Source organism: Pecten maximus, chromosome 5 (genome assembly GCF_902652985.1).
Source record: "Pecten maximus chromosome 5, xPecMax1.1, whole genome shotgun sequence".
Taxonomy (NCBI): Eukaryota; Metazoa; Mollusca; class Bivalvia; order Pectinida; family Pectinidae; genus Pecten; species Pecten maximus.
The window spans coordinates 42,208,575-42,222,649 of record NC_047019.1 but is presented as its reverse complement, the minus strand read 5'-3'; the positions used below and the strand labels follow the sequence as shown (position 1 = coordinate 42,222,649).

Genomic DNA, 14,075 nt, shown 5'->3' with positions numbered 1-14,075 from the left:
TATGTGGTGTGTAAGATAGCATATAACCTAAACTCTAATGCCAATATGTGGTGTGTAAGATAGCATATAACCTTAACTTTAATGCCAATATGTGGTGTGTAAGATAGCATATAACCTTAACTTTAATGCCAATATGTGGTGTGTAAGATAGCATATAACCTTAACTTTAATCCAAACCACAGGTATGTGGTGCAAGATAGCATATAACCTTAACTCTAATGCCAATATGTGGTGTGTAAGATAGCATATAACCTTAACTCTAATCCAAACCACGGGTATGTAATGTAAGATAGCATATAACCTTAACTCTAATGCCAATATGTGGTGTGTAAGATAGCATATAACCTTAACTTTAATCCAAACCACAGGTATGTGGTGCAAGATAGCATATAACCTAACTTTAATGCCAATATGTGGTGTGTAAGACAGCATATAACCTTAACTCTAATGCCAATATGTGGTGTGTAAGATAGCATATAACCTTAACTCTAATCCAAACCACGGGTATGTAATGTAAGACAGCATATAACCTTAACTCTAATGCCAATATGTGGTGTGTAAGATAGCATATAACCTTAACTCTAATCCAAACCACGGGTATGTAATGTAAGATAGCATATAACCTTAACTCTAATGCCAATATGTGGTGTAAGATAGCATATAACCTTAACTCTAATCCAAACCACGGGTATGTAATGTAAGATAGCATATAACCTTAACTCTAATGCCAATATGTGGTGTAAGATAGCATATAACCTTAACTCTAATCCAAATCCCAGGTATGTAATGTAAGATAGCATATTACCTTAACTCTAATGCCAATATGTGGTGTAAGATAGCATATAACCTTAACTCTAATCCAAATCACAGGTATGTAATGTAAGATAGCATATAACCTTACCTCTAATCCAAACCACAGGTATGTGGTGTAAGATAGCATATAACCTTAACTCTAATCCAAATCCCAGGTATGTAATGTAAGATAGCATATAACCTTAACTCCAGCATCTATCACATGTATAAATATGAGAGGGCATAGGCTATCATTCCATGAATTAAAAATGTTATGCATCAGACAAGTACCTTTGTAGAGTGTCATCCAGTCCCAGGTACTTCAGACATACTGTATTTATAACAATTCTAATTTTATTCGTTGTGTATAACATGTCTGAGCGATAATGTTCGTTAGGTCTGGTGATTTTCTAGTCAATGTAGACAAGTGTCTTATTTGCTGCACAGTTCCTCAGCATCAAGCAGCTGTCTGTCGATAAATAACAACTCACAACTGTTTATGTTGACATCTTTTATTTTGAGAATATTGCCAGTTTAATCATACATATTCCCAGTAGCCTGGCAGTTGTTACCCCTGTTGCGAGTGGCCATCTACTATACTACCAATATAGGCAGGGAGAGCACACTATTTACATGTAGGCTGTGTGCACAATCACATTTACAGATTTCCTCCAAGGTGTTCACTCATAACTGTACATCCCCTATCACACTTAATCACACACATGTATACTGACCTTTTTGTGTCCTCTCTCATATTAACTTCTACACATCATCACCTGTATTTAAACACATACATACCGCAGACATTCAATACACACATTCAAACTCAACACTCTCAGAGGAATTCTTTACATTGTACATAGGTTGCACCATGGGAAATCTAGGCATACAAGCTACAAGCTCAAGCCCTTTTTATTTCTTGTTTTATACATAACTATTATACATACAGGTAAATTAATTCTATATATATATAATGTATATATATTTACAAACATACAGGACAGAAGCATTAGCTGTAAACATAAACACTAAAACAGATACCTTGACAACAAGGTAAGACTGTCGATCAACAGATCAAACTAGATAACACAGAAATCTTGTTAAAAGCACTTTAAGGTGATACCATTCCTCTTATAAATTATGATATACCCTGCAAAATTATGATAAGTTGGCTAGCGCTCGGGCTGTTGGATCACCACATCTGTCTGGATAGGCTCTACTTAACAAACAGGCATTAGGGGAGGGCCAGGTACAAAAACTCAACAAAAACATACAGGTGGAAATTAAGAATGTTAATCAACATTGCTTTTACAACCTTAAGGAGTTAGGTATGTAGAGGTTTGTCATCTCGCCAGATCCTATGATTAAGGTAGAGTGTCCCAATCCTTTATACTGTATTCAGCTTGTTTTTAGCTTGTTTTTTTTTCTAACTGGGGTTACTCCCCATTATCTGTAGCACATATTCATAACTTTGCAACTGCGATTGCTATTGGATCTCGGATCTTTTTTTTTATTATGAAAAATGGAGCTTGTGACATCCTGTCTTTTAAAGAGAAGCAGTCGAAATTCTAGCCGAAATAAGACATTAACTATCAAGTTTTATACAGAAGAAAGGTGTTGGGACAGTCTATTTTCTCCTTATAACCAGTATGTATTAGTAGGATTATAATGTGTAGATGTCATTAACATAGGATGGTCAGTTTTCTCTTTTTTTTCCCTCATCAAATCCTTTGACCCCATGAACGACCCAGTGGATCCACACTGTGTACTTGTACATTTCCCAACAATGAATAAACAAATTTAAAGGAGTCCTTGGTAAAATTCTCACCAAACAGACATTGGGAAAAGCTCAAGTGGTCAGTTCCATTGGAATAACTGCTACAACAGCATTGTGAGTATGTCAATATTCTAGAGAAGGTTGGTGAATATTTCAAGTGGTCAGTATGTACCAACACCTGAGACAGGTGTGTTGATTATACAGCCCTAGTCCCCACACCTGTCTCAGTGGGGAACAGGGCCATGTAATACACCTGTCTCAGTGGGGAACAGGGCCATGTAATACACCTGTCTCAGTGGGGAACAGGGCCATGTAATACACCTGTCTCAGTGGGGACTAGGGCCATGTAATACACCTGTCTCAGTGAGGAACAGGGCCATGTAATACACCTGTCTCAGTGGGAAATAGGGCCATGTAATACACCTGTCTCAGTGGGGAACAGGGCCATGTAATACACCTGTCTCAGTGGGGAACAGGGCCATGTAATACACCTGTCTCAGTGAGGAACAGGGCCATTTAATACACCTGTCTCAGTGGGAAATAGGGCCATGTAATACACCTGTCTCAGTGAGGACTAGGGCCATGTAATACACCTGTCTCAGTGGGGATTGGGCCACATACTCAATAACCTGTCAATTTAAGATAATTTCATCATTATGCTTAATCTAAACACTTCTTATTTACCAGAAAAAATATATACACATTTGCATATAAATATTTTATCTCAAAATCAAAATTTGTTAAATTACCTGAACCAATGTTAAGAGCACTTGTTTGTTGATATTGCACAATAAGAATAACTTTGTGGAGGAATGTTACAAACCATGTCTATTAATTCAGCTGCAGTTTCAAAATAACTTTCCATAAAAATATGAAATAATTTACTTCTGAAAATGTGGTTTATTTCTTATACACTCTGAATATAATAATTAATAATTGTCATGATGTACGTTACTCAATGTAGACATATTGTATGTCAACAGTGCCACGTTTCTCATCTTACACATGGTATTGACGCTATTTTGTTAATTTCCACTTCTTTTTTTATTGACATGATAGGGTATCTAGTTTTGACAGTGATCAAACATCTCGCTCAAGAAATGCATAGTTTTGAAAGACGTCCACAAAAACGTGTTGTCAAATTTACGAGATTTGTACAATGATGAAAGACTGTTTTGATAAGCATTATAAACACTGTTTTCATTGGTACAAAATAATATCTTTTCTTTGGATTTGATCCAAAATGAAACAAAAATCTAACAACAAAATGTCTCCCTCACTCTATGTATCTGTGTTCAGATAGTGCTCTCTCTCTCTCTCTATACAAGATACAAGTCTCCCAGTATCTATCCACAAGTCATGGGAGCTAAAACAATAACCCCATCTTGCAAATATCATCAATATAAAGACTCCTGGAGGAAAACCACCACATCAATATACATCTAATATAATTCAAATTTGATGAGAAAATTTCTGCTGATAATTTAGATATGGTACGTAGAATTATCTCATTTTCCTCCAAGAGCCCTTCATAAATAAAGATGGAGTCACAAAAGTATGCTCGCCTCAAGATGTATGAAAACAAATTTACCCTATTTTGTGATAAGCTGAGGTTAAATTAAAGTACTTTGATGTGATAGTATTGAAGTTTCCACCAGTTTCTGATTTGGAGAAAACTCCATCAGTGGTGTCGAGGTTAAACATCTCCATCAGGTTTCAGATGATCCACAAGTGTAGGGTGGTCGTATGGCTAAAATAACATGGCATCAAAACAATCCTTTGCACTCACATTCCATTGCTAAGCAATTGACTCAAAAACTATAAACATTTAATAAATGAACTTGCAAAAAGATATCATTTTGTAAAGAGAGATGTAATTCTGTTTTTAACCTAACAACAGCTTTTGTGAAAACCATCTTTATCTTTGACGACTTTTGTAGTGTTGGGTATGAGACTCGACTATACTCCCCTTGGACTTATAGGCGAGTCAGGATGTGATGTCATACGTAGACTGGAGCATTAGATGACTCGGATTCCTTTGCAGTGTCACTTTCTTTCTCAATACCATGCTCCCAGTTTTTCATGGGATATGGATGTCCACCATCATCAAAAAACCTGCGGAATGTGAACTCGAAAAATGCATGCTCAGGATGTTTTCCGTTGACCGGATGGTCTGGTTTTTTAATTTCCTCGTCTGGGTCACTTTCCCTGACTCTTTCAGGGTCAATGGGGTCAAAGTTTGATGTGTCAGTGGGATGACTAATTTTGGGTTTATACAGAGATGTCTGTTTCCGTAACCCCTCAAAGTTCAGTGAGTAGAAGAATGGATGCTCCTTGATCTCAGCCGCACCTTTAGCACCTAAACGCGTCTCTTGGTCGCAACACAGTTTTAAGATCAGATCCTCTGCTGCACGCGACAGATTGGCCTCCCTTGGAATTTTCAAATTCTGTTTCCAATTGATGACCTACAAATAAAAACAATGATATTAAAGTCTTAACAGAACCCTAGATATCTCAGTAGGTTATAAGGTAATACAAGTATATTGATATCAAGTACAGATATCTCAGTAAGTTATAAGGTAATACAGGTATATTGATATCAAGTACAGATGCATTTGATATGATCTTAGTTAATTCAATTCCTTATTACAAATATAGTTTTTTTTCCACCTGATCATTAACTGATAGAAGCTAAAACAGAATTTCAGGTGTGATACAATTCAATGTAGATCAAGTTACGACAGAGAATATGTGAAGATTCATTTTGAAATAAATTACTGATTATATACATAAATTAAATTATAACATGTTATGAGTGTTGAATGGCCTGGTTTACCTGACAGAATGAAGACATTAATTACTGTCAACCCTTCTTGCCGATAAAAACAGAGGGAACTAGCCGACATGATACAACATCTGATAACACAATAGTTCTTCTACCAGAACCAAAACCACTAATTGAAAATCTTTATTCGCAATCCAAGGAACCATTTACAGAGTCAATGAAATTCTAGTGTAAATCAGAAATATTCTTCCTGGTAGATGTATCACTGAAAATGATTTGGTTAGTTCTATCGTTCTGTAAAGTTTTTGTATAACAGAAATAGTTTTGTAAAGAGAGTCATTAACTGCTGTGGGTATTTCGTTTAACTGCCCACTATCAAAACCATTATCTAAAATTCTGCCCATGTGACTGAAGGTGTCCCTATATTCTGTCTGATGTGACTGAAGGTGTCCCTATATTCTGTCCGATGTGACTGAAGGTGTCCCTAAATTCTCTCTGATGTGACTGAAGGTGTCCCTAAATTCTCTCTGATGTGACTGAAGGTGTCCCTAAATTCTCTCCGATATGATTGAAGGTGTCCCTATATTCTGTCCGATGTGACTGAAGGTGTCTCTATATTCTGTCCGATGTGACTGAAGGTGTCCCTATATTCTGTCCGATGTGACTGAAGGTGTCCCTATATTCTGTCTGATGTGACTGAAGGTGTCCCTAAATTCTGTCCGATGTGACTGAAGGTGTCCCTATATTCTGTCCGATGTGACTGAAGGTGTCCCTAAATTCTCTCTGATATGATTGAAGGTGTCCCCAAAGTGGAACAGATTACCACCTTTCACCAATCATTAGAATATTTTGTCAAAAATGCCACTCAGACGATCTCTAAGGTATGCCACATTTCATAAGTTCGGAGTAGGGGGTCTAACTGAACACAAAACAAGAGGTTGTCAGAATGACATCACCGACACACAAACCACTTGAATTGGTGATAATTTCATCCGAACAAAGGAGACAGCATTCATGATAGGAATGTCACAGGTAAAGGGCAAGGACATTCACCTGTCACCATTTTTTTTATGAATTTGTGCCAAATTTTCGTTCTCACCTTATACTCTAACATCGAAGAACCAGACAGGTAAACATCTAGGTCAGTGTTTCATGTTTACTGATGCGTGAAGACATTTCAGATGTCTCATTTATTTTTAAAATCTCGGTCACTCATCATTACTGTGATAACCACCTATACACGAGTGCTGATCTAACCGTTCAATGTACAGATCTAACCGTTCAATGTGTAGTGAAGTATACTAACAATCTCAGATCTAACCGTTCAATGTGTAGTGAAGTATACTAACAATCTCAGATCTAACCGTTCAATGTGTAGTGAAGTATACAAACAATCTCAGATCTAACCGTTCAATGTACAGATCTAACTGTTCAATGTGTAGTGAAGTATACCTAACAATCTCAGATCTAACCGTTCAATGTGTAGTGAAGTATACCAACAATCTCAGATCTAACCGTTCAATGTGTAGTGAAGTATACTAACAATCTCTGATCTAACCGTTCAATGTTTAGTGAAGTATACTAACAATCTCTGATCTAACTGTTCAATGTGTAGTGAAGTATACTAACAATCTCTGATCTAACTGTTCAATGTGTAGTGAAGTATACCAACAATCTCAGATCTAACCGTTCAATGTACAGATCTAACCGTTCAATGTGTAGTGAAGTATACTAACAATCTCTGATCTAACTGTTCAATGTACAGTGAAGTATACTAACAATCTCTGATCTAACCGTTCAATGTGTAGTGAAGTATACTAACAATCTCTGATCTAACTGTTCAATGTGTAGTGAAGTATACTAACAATCTCTGATCTAACTGTTCAATGTACAGTGAAGTATACTAACAATCTCTGATCTAACCGTTCAATGTACAGATCTAACCGTTCAATGTGTAGTGAAGTATACTAACAATCTCTGATCTAACTGTTCAATGTATAGTGAAGTATACAAACAATCTCTGATCTAACCGTTCAATGTACAGATCTAACCGTTCAATGTGTAGTGAAGTATACTAACAATCTCTGATCTAACCGTTCAATGTGTAGTGAAGTATACCAACAATCTCTGATCTAACTGTTCAATGTTTAGTGAAGTATACCAACAATCTCTGATCTAACTGTTCAATGTGTAGTGAAGTATACCAACAATCTCTGATCTAACTGTTCAATGTGTAGTGAAGTATACCAACAATCTCAGATCTAACTGTTCAATGTGTAGTGAAGTATACTAACAATCTCAGATCTATCTGTTCAATGTGTAGTGAAGTATACAAACAATCTCTGATCTAACTGTTCAATGTATAGTGAAGTATACAAACAATCTCTGATCTAACCGTTCAATGTACAGATCTAACCGTTCAATGTGTAGTGAAGTATACTAACAATCTCTGATCTAACCGTTCAATGTGTAGTGAAGTATACCAACAATCTCTGATCTAACTGTTCAATGTTTAGTGAAGTATACCAACAATCTCTGATCTAACTGTTCAATGTGTAGTGAAGTATACCAACAATCTCTGATCTAACTGTTCAATGTGTAGTGAAGTATACCAACAATCTCTGATCTAACTGTTCAATGTGTAGTGAAGTATACAAACAATCTCAGATCTATCTGTTCAATGTGTAGTGAAGTATACCAACAATCTCTGATCTAACCGTTCAATGTGTAGTGAAGTATACCAACAATCTCTGATCTAACCGTTCAATGTGTAGTGAAGTATACTAACAATCTCTGATCTAACTGTTCAATGTGTAGTTAAGTATACAAACAATCTCCGATCGAACAACTCCCAGTAATATTTCTTTCCTCATTAACTGTGAAACAAGAGTAGCTTTATAAAACTGTGATGTAGATCAATACCCAGGGAACACTGATCACTGATAATACAGCTGTCACAGTGTATTTGTGTGGCAATGTCAGTGGTATATAACACAGTTTATTACATTTTTACCAGTGAAATATCAAAAATTATTCATTCTATAAAAGTGATATTTTTCACTAGTGAAGAATATCATATTTTTCACTAGTGAAAAATATCACTTTTGCTGATTTGACCAATCAAATTAATGATTAGAAAATACCAAAATAATTGACCAATCAGAAAGCCCAACATATATGTCAGCACCTGGACAGGGGAAACTACTTTTTTTGTTTACAAATTATCGCTGTAGTCCTAGTTAGCATACAGCGTAGGGTTTTCGTTGATAAAAAATGTAATAAACAGAATATCTAACAGTGTCTTCAGTAAAACCAAATATATTTCACTCGTGTGGCTAATATTTTGATATTTTTCACTCGTGCTGCGCACTCGTGAAAAATATCAAAATATTAGCCCCACTCGTGAAATATATTTGGTATTACTGAAGACACTGTTAGAAATCCTCTATGTATTTGTGTGGTGATGTCAGTGATATATAACACAGTGTATTTGTGTGGTGATGTCAGTGATATATAACTCAGTGTATTTGTGTGGTGATGTCAGTGATATATAACACAGTGTATTTGTGATGTCCAATGTCAGTGATATATAACACAGTGTATTTGTGATGTCCGATGTCAGTGATATATAACACAGTGTATTTGTGTGGCGATGTCAGTGATATATAACACAGTGTATTTGTGTGGCGATGTCAGTGATATATAACACAGTATATTTGTAATGTCCGATGTCAGTGATATATAACTCGGTGTATTTGTGTGGCAATGTCAGTGATATATAACACAGTGTATTTGTGTGGTGATGTCAGTGATATATAACACAGTGTATTTGTGATGTCCAATGTCAGTGATATATAACACAGTGTATTTGTGATGTCCGATGTCAGTGATATATAACACAGTGTATTTGTGTGGCGATGTCAGTGATATATAACACAGTGTATTTGTGTGGCGATGTCAGTGATATATAACACAGTATATTTGTGATGTCCGATGTCAGTGATATATAACTCGGTGTATTTGTGTGGCAATGTCAGTGATATATAACACAGTGTATTTGTGTGGTGATGTCAGTGATATATAACACAGTGTATTTGTGTGGTGATGTCAGTGATATATAACACAGTGTATTTGTGATGTCCAATGTCAGTGATATATAACACAGTGTATTTGTGATGTCCGATGTCAGTGATATATAACAGTATATTTGTGTGGCAGTGTCAGTGATATATAACACAGTGTATTTGTGTGGCGATGTCAGTGATATATAACTCGGTGTATTTGTGTGGCGGTGTCGGTGATATATAACACAGTGTATTTGTGATGTCCGATGTCAGTGATATATAACACAGTGTATTTGTGATGTCCGATGTCAGTGATATATAACACAGTGTATTTGTGTGGCAGTGTCAGTGATATATAACACAGTGTATTTGTGATGTCCGATGTCAGTGATATATAACACGGTGTATTTGTGATGTCCGATGTCAGTGATATATAACACAGTGTATTTGTGATGTCCGATGTCAGTGATATATAACACAGTATATTTGTGTGGCAGTGTCAGTGATATATAACACAGTGTATTTGTGTGGCGATGTCAGTGATATATAACTCGGTGTATTTGTGTGGCGATGTCAGTGATATATAACACAGTGTATTTGTGATGTCCGATGTCAGTGATATATAACACAGTGTATTTGTGATGTCCGATGTCGGTGATATATAACACAGTGTATTTGTGTGGCGATGTCAGTGATATATAACTCGATGTATTTGTGATGTCCGATGTCAGTAATATATATCTCAGTGTATTTGTGTGGCGGTGTCGGTGATATATAACACAGTGTATTTGTGATGTCCGATGTCAGTGATATATAACACAGTGTATTTGTGATGTCCAATGTCAGTGATATATAACTCAGTGTATTTGTGTGGCGGTGTCGGTGATATATAACACAGTGTATTTGTGATGTCCGATGTCAGTGATATATAACTCGGTGTATTTGTGATGTCCGATGTCAGTGATATATAACACAGTGTTTTTGTGTGGCAATGTCAGTGATATATAACACAGTGTATTTGTGTGGTGATGTCAGTGATATATAACACAGTATATTTGTGTGGCAATGTCAGTGATATATAACACAGTGTATTTGTGTGACAATGTCAGTGATATATAACTCAGTGTATTTGTGATGTCCGATGTCAGTGATATATAACACAGTGTATTTGTGTGACAATGTCAGTGATATATAACACAGTGTATTTGTGTGGCAATGTCAGTGATATATAACTCGGTGTATTTGTGTGGCGATGTCGGTGATATATAACACAGTGTATTTGTGATGTCCGATGTCAGTGATATATAACACAGTGTATTTGTGATGTCCGATGTCAGTGATATATAACACAGTGTATTTGTGTGGCGATGTCAGTGATATATAACACAGTGTATTTGTGATGTCTGATGTCAGTGATATATAACACAGTGTATTTGTGATGTCCAATGTCAGCGATATATAACACAGTGTATTTGTGTGGCGATGTCAGTGATATATAACACAGTGTATTTGTGATGTCCAATGTCGGTGATATATAACTCAGTGTATTTGTGTGACAATGTCAGTGATATATAACACAGTGTATTTGTGTGACAATGTCAGTGATATATAACTCAGTTAATAAAATATTATCCTCAACAACTCCAAATGCTGCTAGAAAGGAAATTAAATTATTAACAAACTTTTGTAATTAATTTGACACCTGCCCAGAAAATCCATGTGACTTAGCCAGATGATAACAGAGACAGCTATTTCCTGGTCCATACAAATCGACTACCTGAGCCTAAATCCTGACGGTGGTTTGAAATATAATCCTTTGTACTTTAACTTCAGCAGCTGACGACAGAATCTCTAATATTAATTAGATAAAAATCATTAAGCGGCCACAAATACTACAATGTTCCTCCCGATTGATTTTCAGCGGCCATGTGTATAAACTAATTACCTGTATCAATTACAATACCATAGCTTTGTTTTCATGGTGATGTGGACAGAAATAAGGTGCCCTTCACAATCTCTTTGGTTTATTGAGCATATTTTTGTGAGCGGAGAGGAGAAGAAAGCAGTAATTTGGTGAGGGTATAGAGGGGGTAGTGATACGCTGTGGTATAAGGTAGGCGGTAGTATGTCGGTCACTTAGTACAGAACAAAGCTTAGCCAAGCCTTAAAGCCTTTGTTGAGGTTAAACATCTTTATACCACAGTCAATGTTGGGTATTCTCCATCAGCATGTGTGACCTGCCCTTTATTAAGGTCAAAATGTTGTACCTTTTACACATCATAGAATTAGATTTAAAGATTAATCATTTGTTTTATTTTGTCAATGTACTGTTCAAAGTGCCTTTCTGACAGCTACTAATAGATCAACGAACCATACACGACAGTGTGGCATCTTAGATCAGAGAACCATAAGCGACAATGTGGCTTCTTAGATCAGAATCATACACGACACTGTGGCACCTTAGATCAGAGAACCATACATGACACTGTGGCATCTTAGATCAGAGAACCATACACGACACTGTGGCACCTTAGATCAGAGAACCATACACGACACTGTGGCATCTTAGATCAGAGAACCATAAGTGACAATGTGGCTTCTTAGATCAGAATCATACACGACACTGTGGCACCTTAGATCAGAGAACCATACACAACAGTGTGGCATCTTAGATCATAGAACCATACACGACACTGTGGCACCTTAGATCAGAGAACCATACACGACACTGTGGCATCTTAGATCAGAGAACCATACACGACAATGTGGCACCTTAGATCAGAGAACATACACGACACTGTGGCATCTTAGATCATAGAACCATACACGACAATGTGGCACCTTAGATCAGAGAACCATACATGACACTGTGGCACCTTAGATCAGAGAACCATACACGACACTGTGGCACCTTAGATCAGAGAACCATACACGACACTGTGGCACCTTAGATCAGAGAACCATACATGACAGTGTGGCACCTTAGATCAGAGAACCATACACGACACTGTGGCACCTTCGATCATAGAATCATAAACGACACTGTGGCACCTTAGATCAGAGAACCATACACGACACTGTGGCACCTTAGATCAGAGAACCATACACGACACTGTGGCACCTTAGATCAGAGAACCATACACGACAGTGTGGCACCTTAGATCAGAGAACCATACATGACACTGTGGCACCTTAGATCAGAGAACCATACATGACACTGTGTCACCTTAGATCAGAGAACCATACACGACAGTGTGGCACCTTAGATCATAGAATCATACACGACACTGTGGCACCTTAGATCAGAGAACCATACATGACACTGGCATCTTAGATCAGAGAACCATACACGACAGTGTGTCACCTTAGATCAGAGAACCATACACGACACTGTGGCACCTTAGATCAGAGAACCATACACAACACTGTGGCACCTTAGATCATAGAATCATACACGACACTGTGGCACCTTAGATCATAGAATCATACATGACACTGTGGCACCTTAGATCATAGAATCATACATGACACTGTGGCACCTTAGATCAGAGAACCATACATGACACTGTGGTATCTTAGATCAGAGAACCATACATGACAATGTGGCATCTTAGATCAGAGAACCATACTTAACATCATACATTTTTTCTTATTGATCATTTCAGCCTGTGCCATGAATGGTTGTAAGTCAATGTATATTTTGTGTTTAATCGTGAGTTACTGGCAGCAATACATCTTGGCACCATGGTTACCTTCATTTGTGTTTCCTGTGGAGTTGGCGCATAGAAGGGAGGCTGTCCCACCAACATCTCGTACAAAATCACGCCAACACTCCACCAATCGCAGCACTTTGTATACCCTGGAAATATCATTTGAATGTTAACATGACAATCACAAGCCTATATATTAATGGTTTACACGTTAACATGTTAACATCACAATCACAAGCCTATATATTAATGGTTTACGTGTTAACATGTTTACATCACAATCACAAGCCTATATATTAATGGTTTACACGTTAACATGTTAACATCACAATCACAAGCCTATATATTAATGGTTTACATGTTAACATGTTAACATCACAATCACAAGCCTATATATCAATGGTTTACGTGTTAACATGTTAACATGACAATCACAAGCCTATATATCAATGGTTTACGCGTTAACATGTTAACATGACAATCACAAGCCTATATATTAATGGTTTACGCGTTAACATGTTAACATCACAATCACAAGCCTATATATTAATGGTTTACGTGTTAACATGTTAACATCACAATCACAAGCCTATATATTAATGGTTTACGTGTTAACATGTTAACATCACAATCACAAGCCTATATATTAATGGTTTACGTGTTAACATGTTAACATCACAATCACAAGCCTATATATTAATGGTTTACGTGTTAACATGTTAACATGACAATCACAAGCCTATATATTAATGGTTTATGTGTTAACATGTTAACATCACAATCACAAGCCTATATATTAACGGTTTTCACATTAACATATGTTACCTGGATACGATGTTACCATCTGATCGTTGTCAATATATAATTTAACATCAAGTTTACTTAAGTACACCTAATACTTAGGTATTCTACGTCATTAATTTATAGGACGCTAATGATAATCCAAC

General features: G+C 36.7%; 1 protein-coding gene across 4 annotated transcripts in view; it reads right to left on the bottom strand.

The window, feature by feature from the left end:
- Nucleotides 1-1,288: 1,288 nt before the first annotated feature.
- The window catches only part of LOC117328079 (serine/threonine-protein kinase LATS2-like), a 64,631-nt gene continuing 51,844 nt past the window's right edge, over nt 1,289-14,075 (bottom strand). For 3 of the 4 annotated variants that reach the window (XM_033885420.1, XM_033885422.1, XM_033885423.1), the window contains 2 exons: nt 13,171-13,277; nt 1,289-5,034 (listed from right to left, as the gene is read on the bottom strand). In XM_033885420.1, coding sequence (XP_033741311.1) covers nt 4,570-5,034; nt 13,171-13,277 — 572 coding nt within the window. In that variant the 3' untranslated portion in view covers nt 1,289-4,569. The remainder of the gene's footprint in view (nt 5,035-13,170; nt 13,278-14,075) is intronic. The other variant, XR_004532828.1, reaches the window with a different exon arrangement.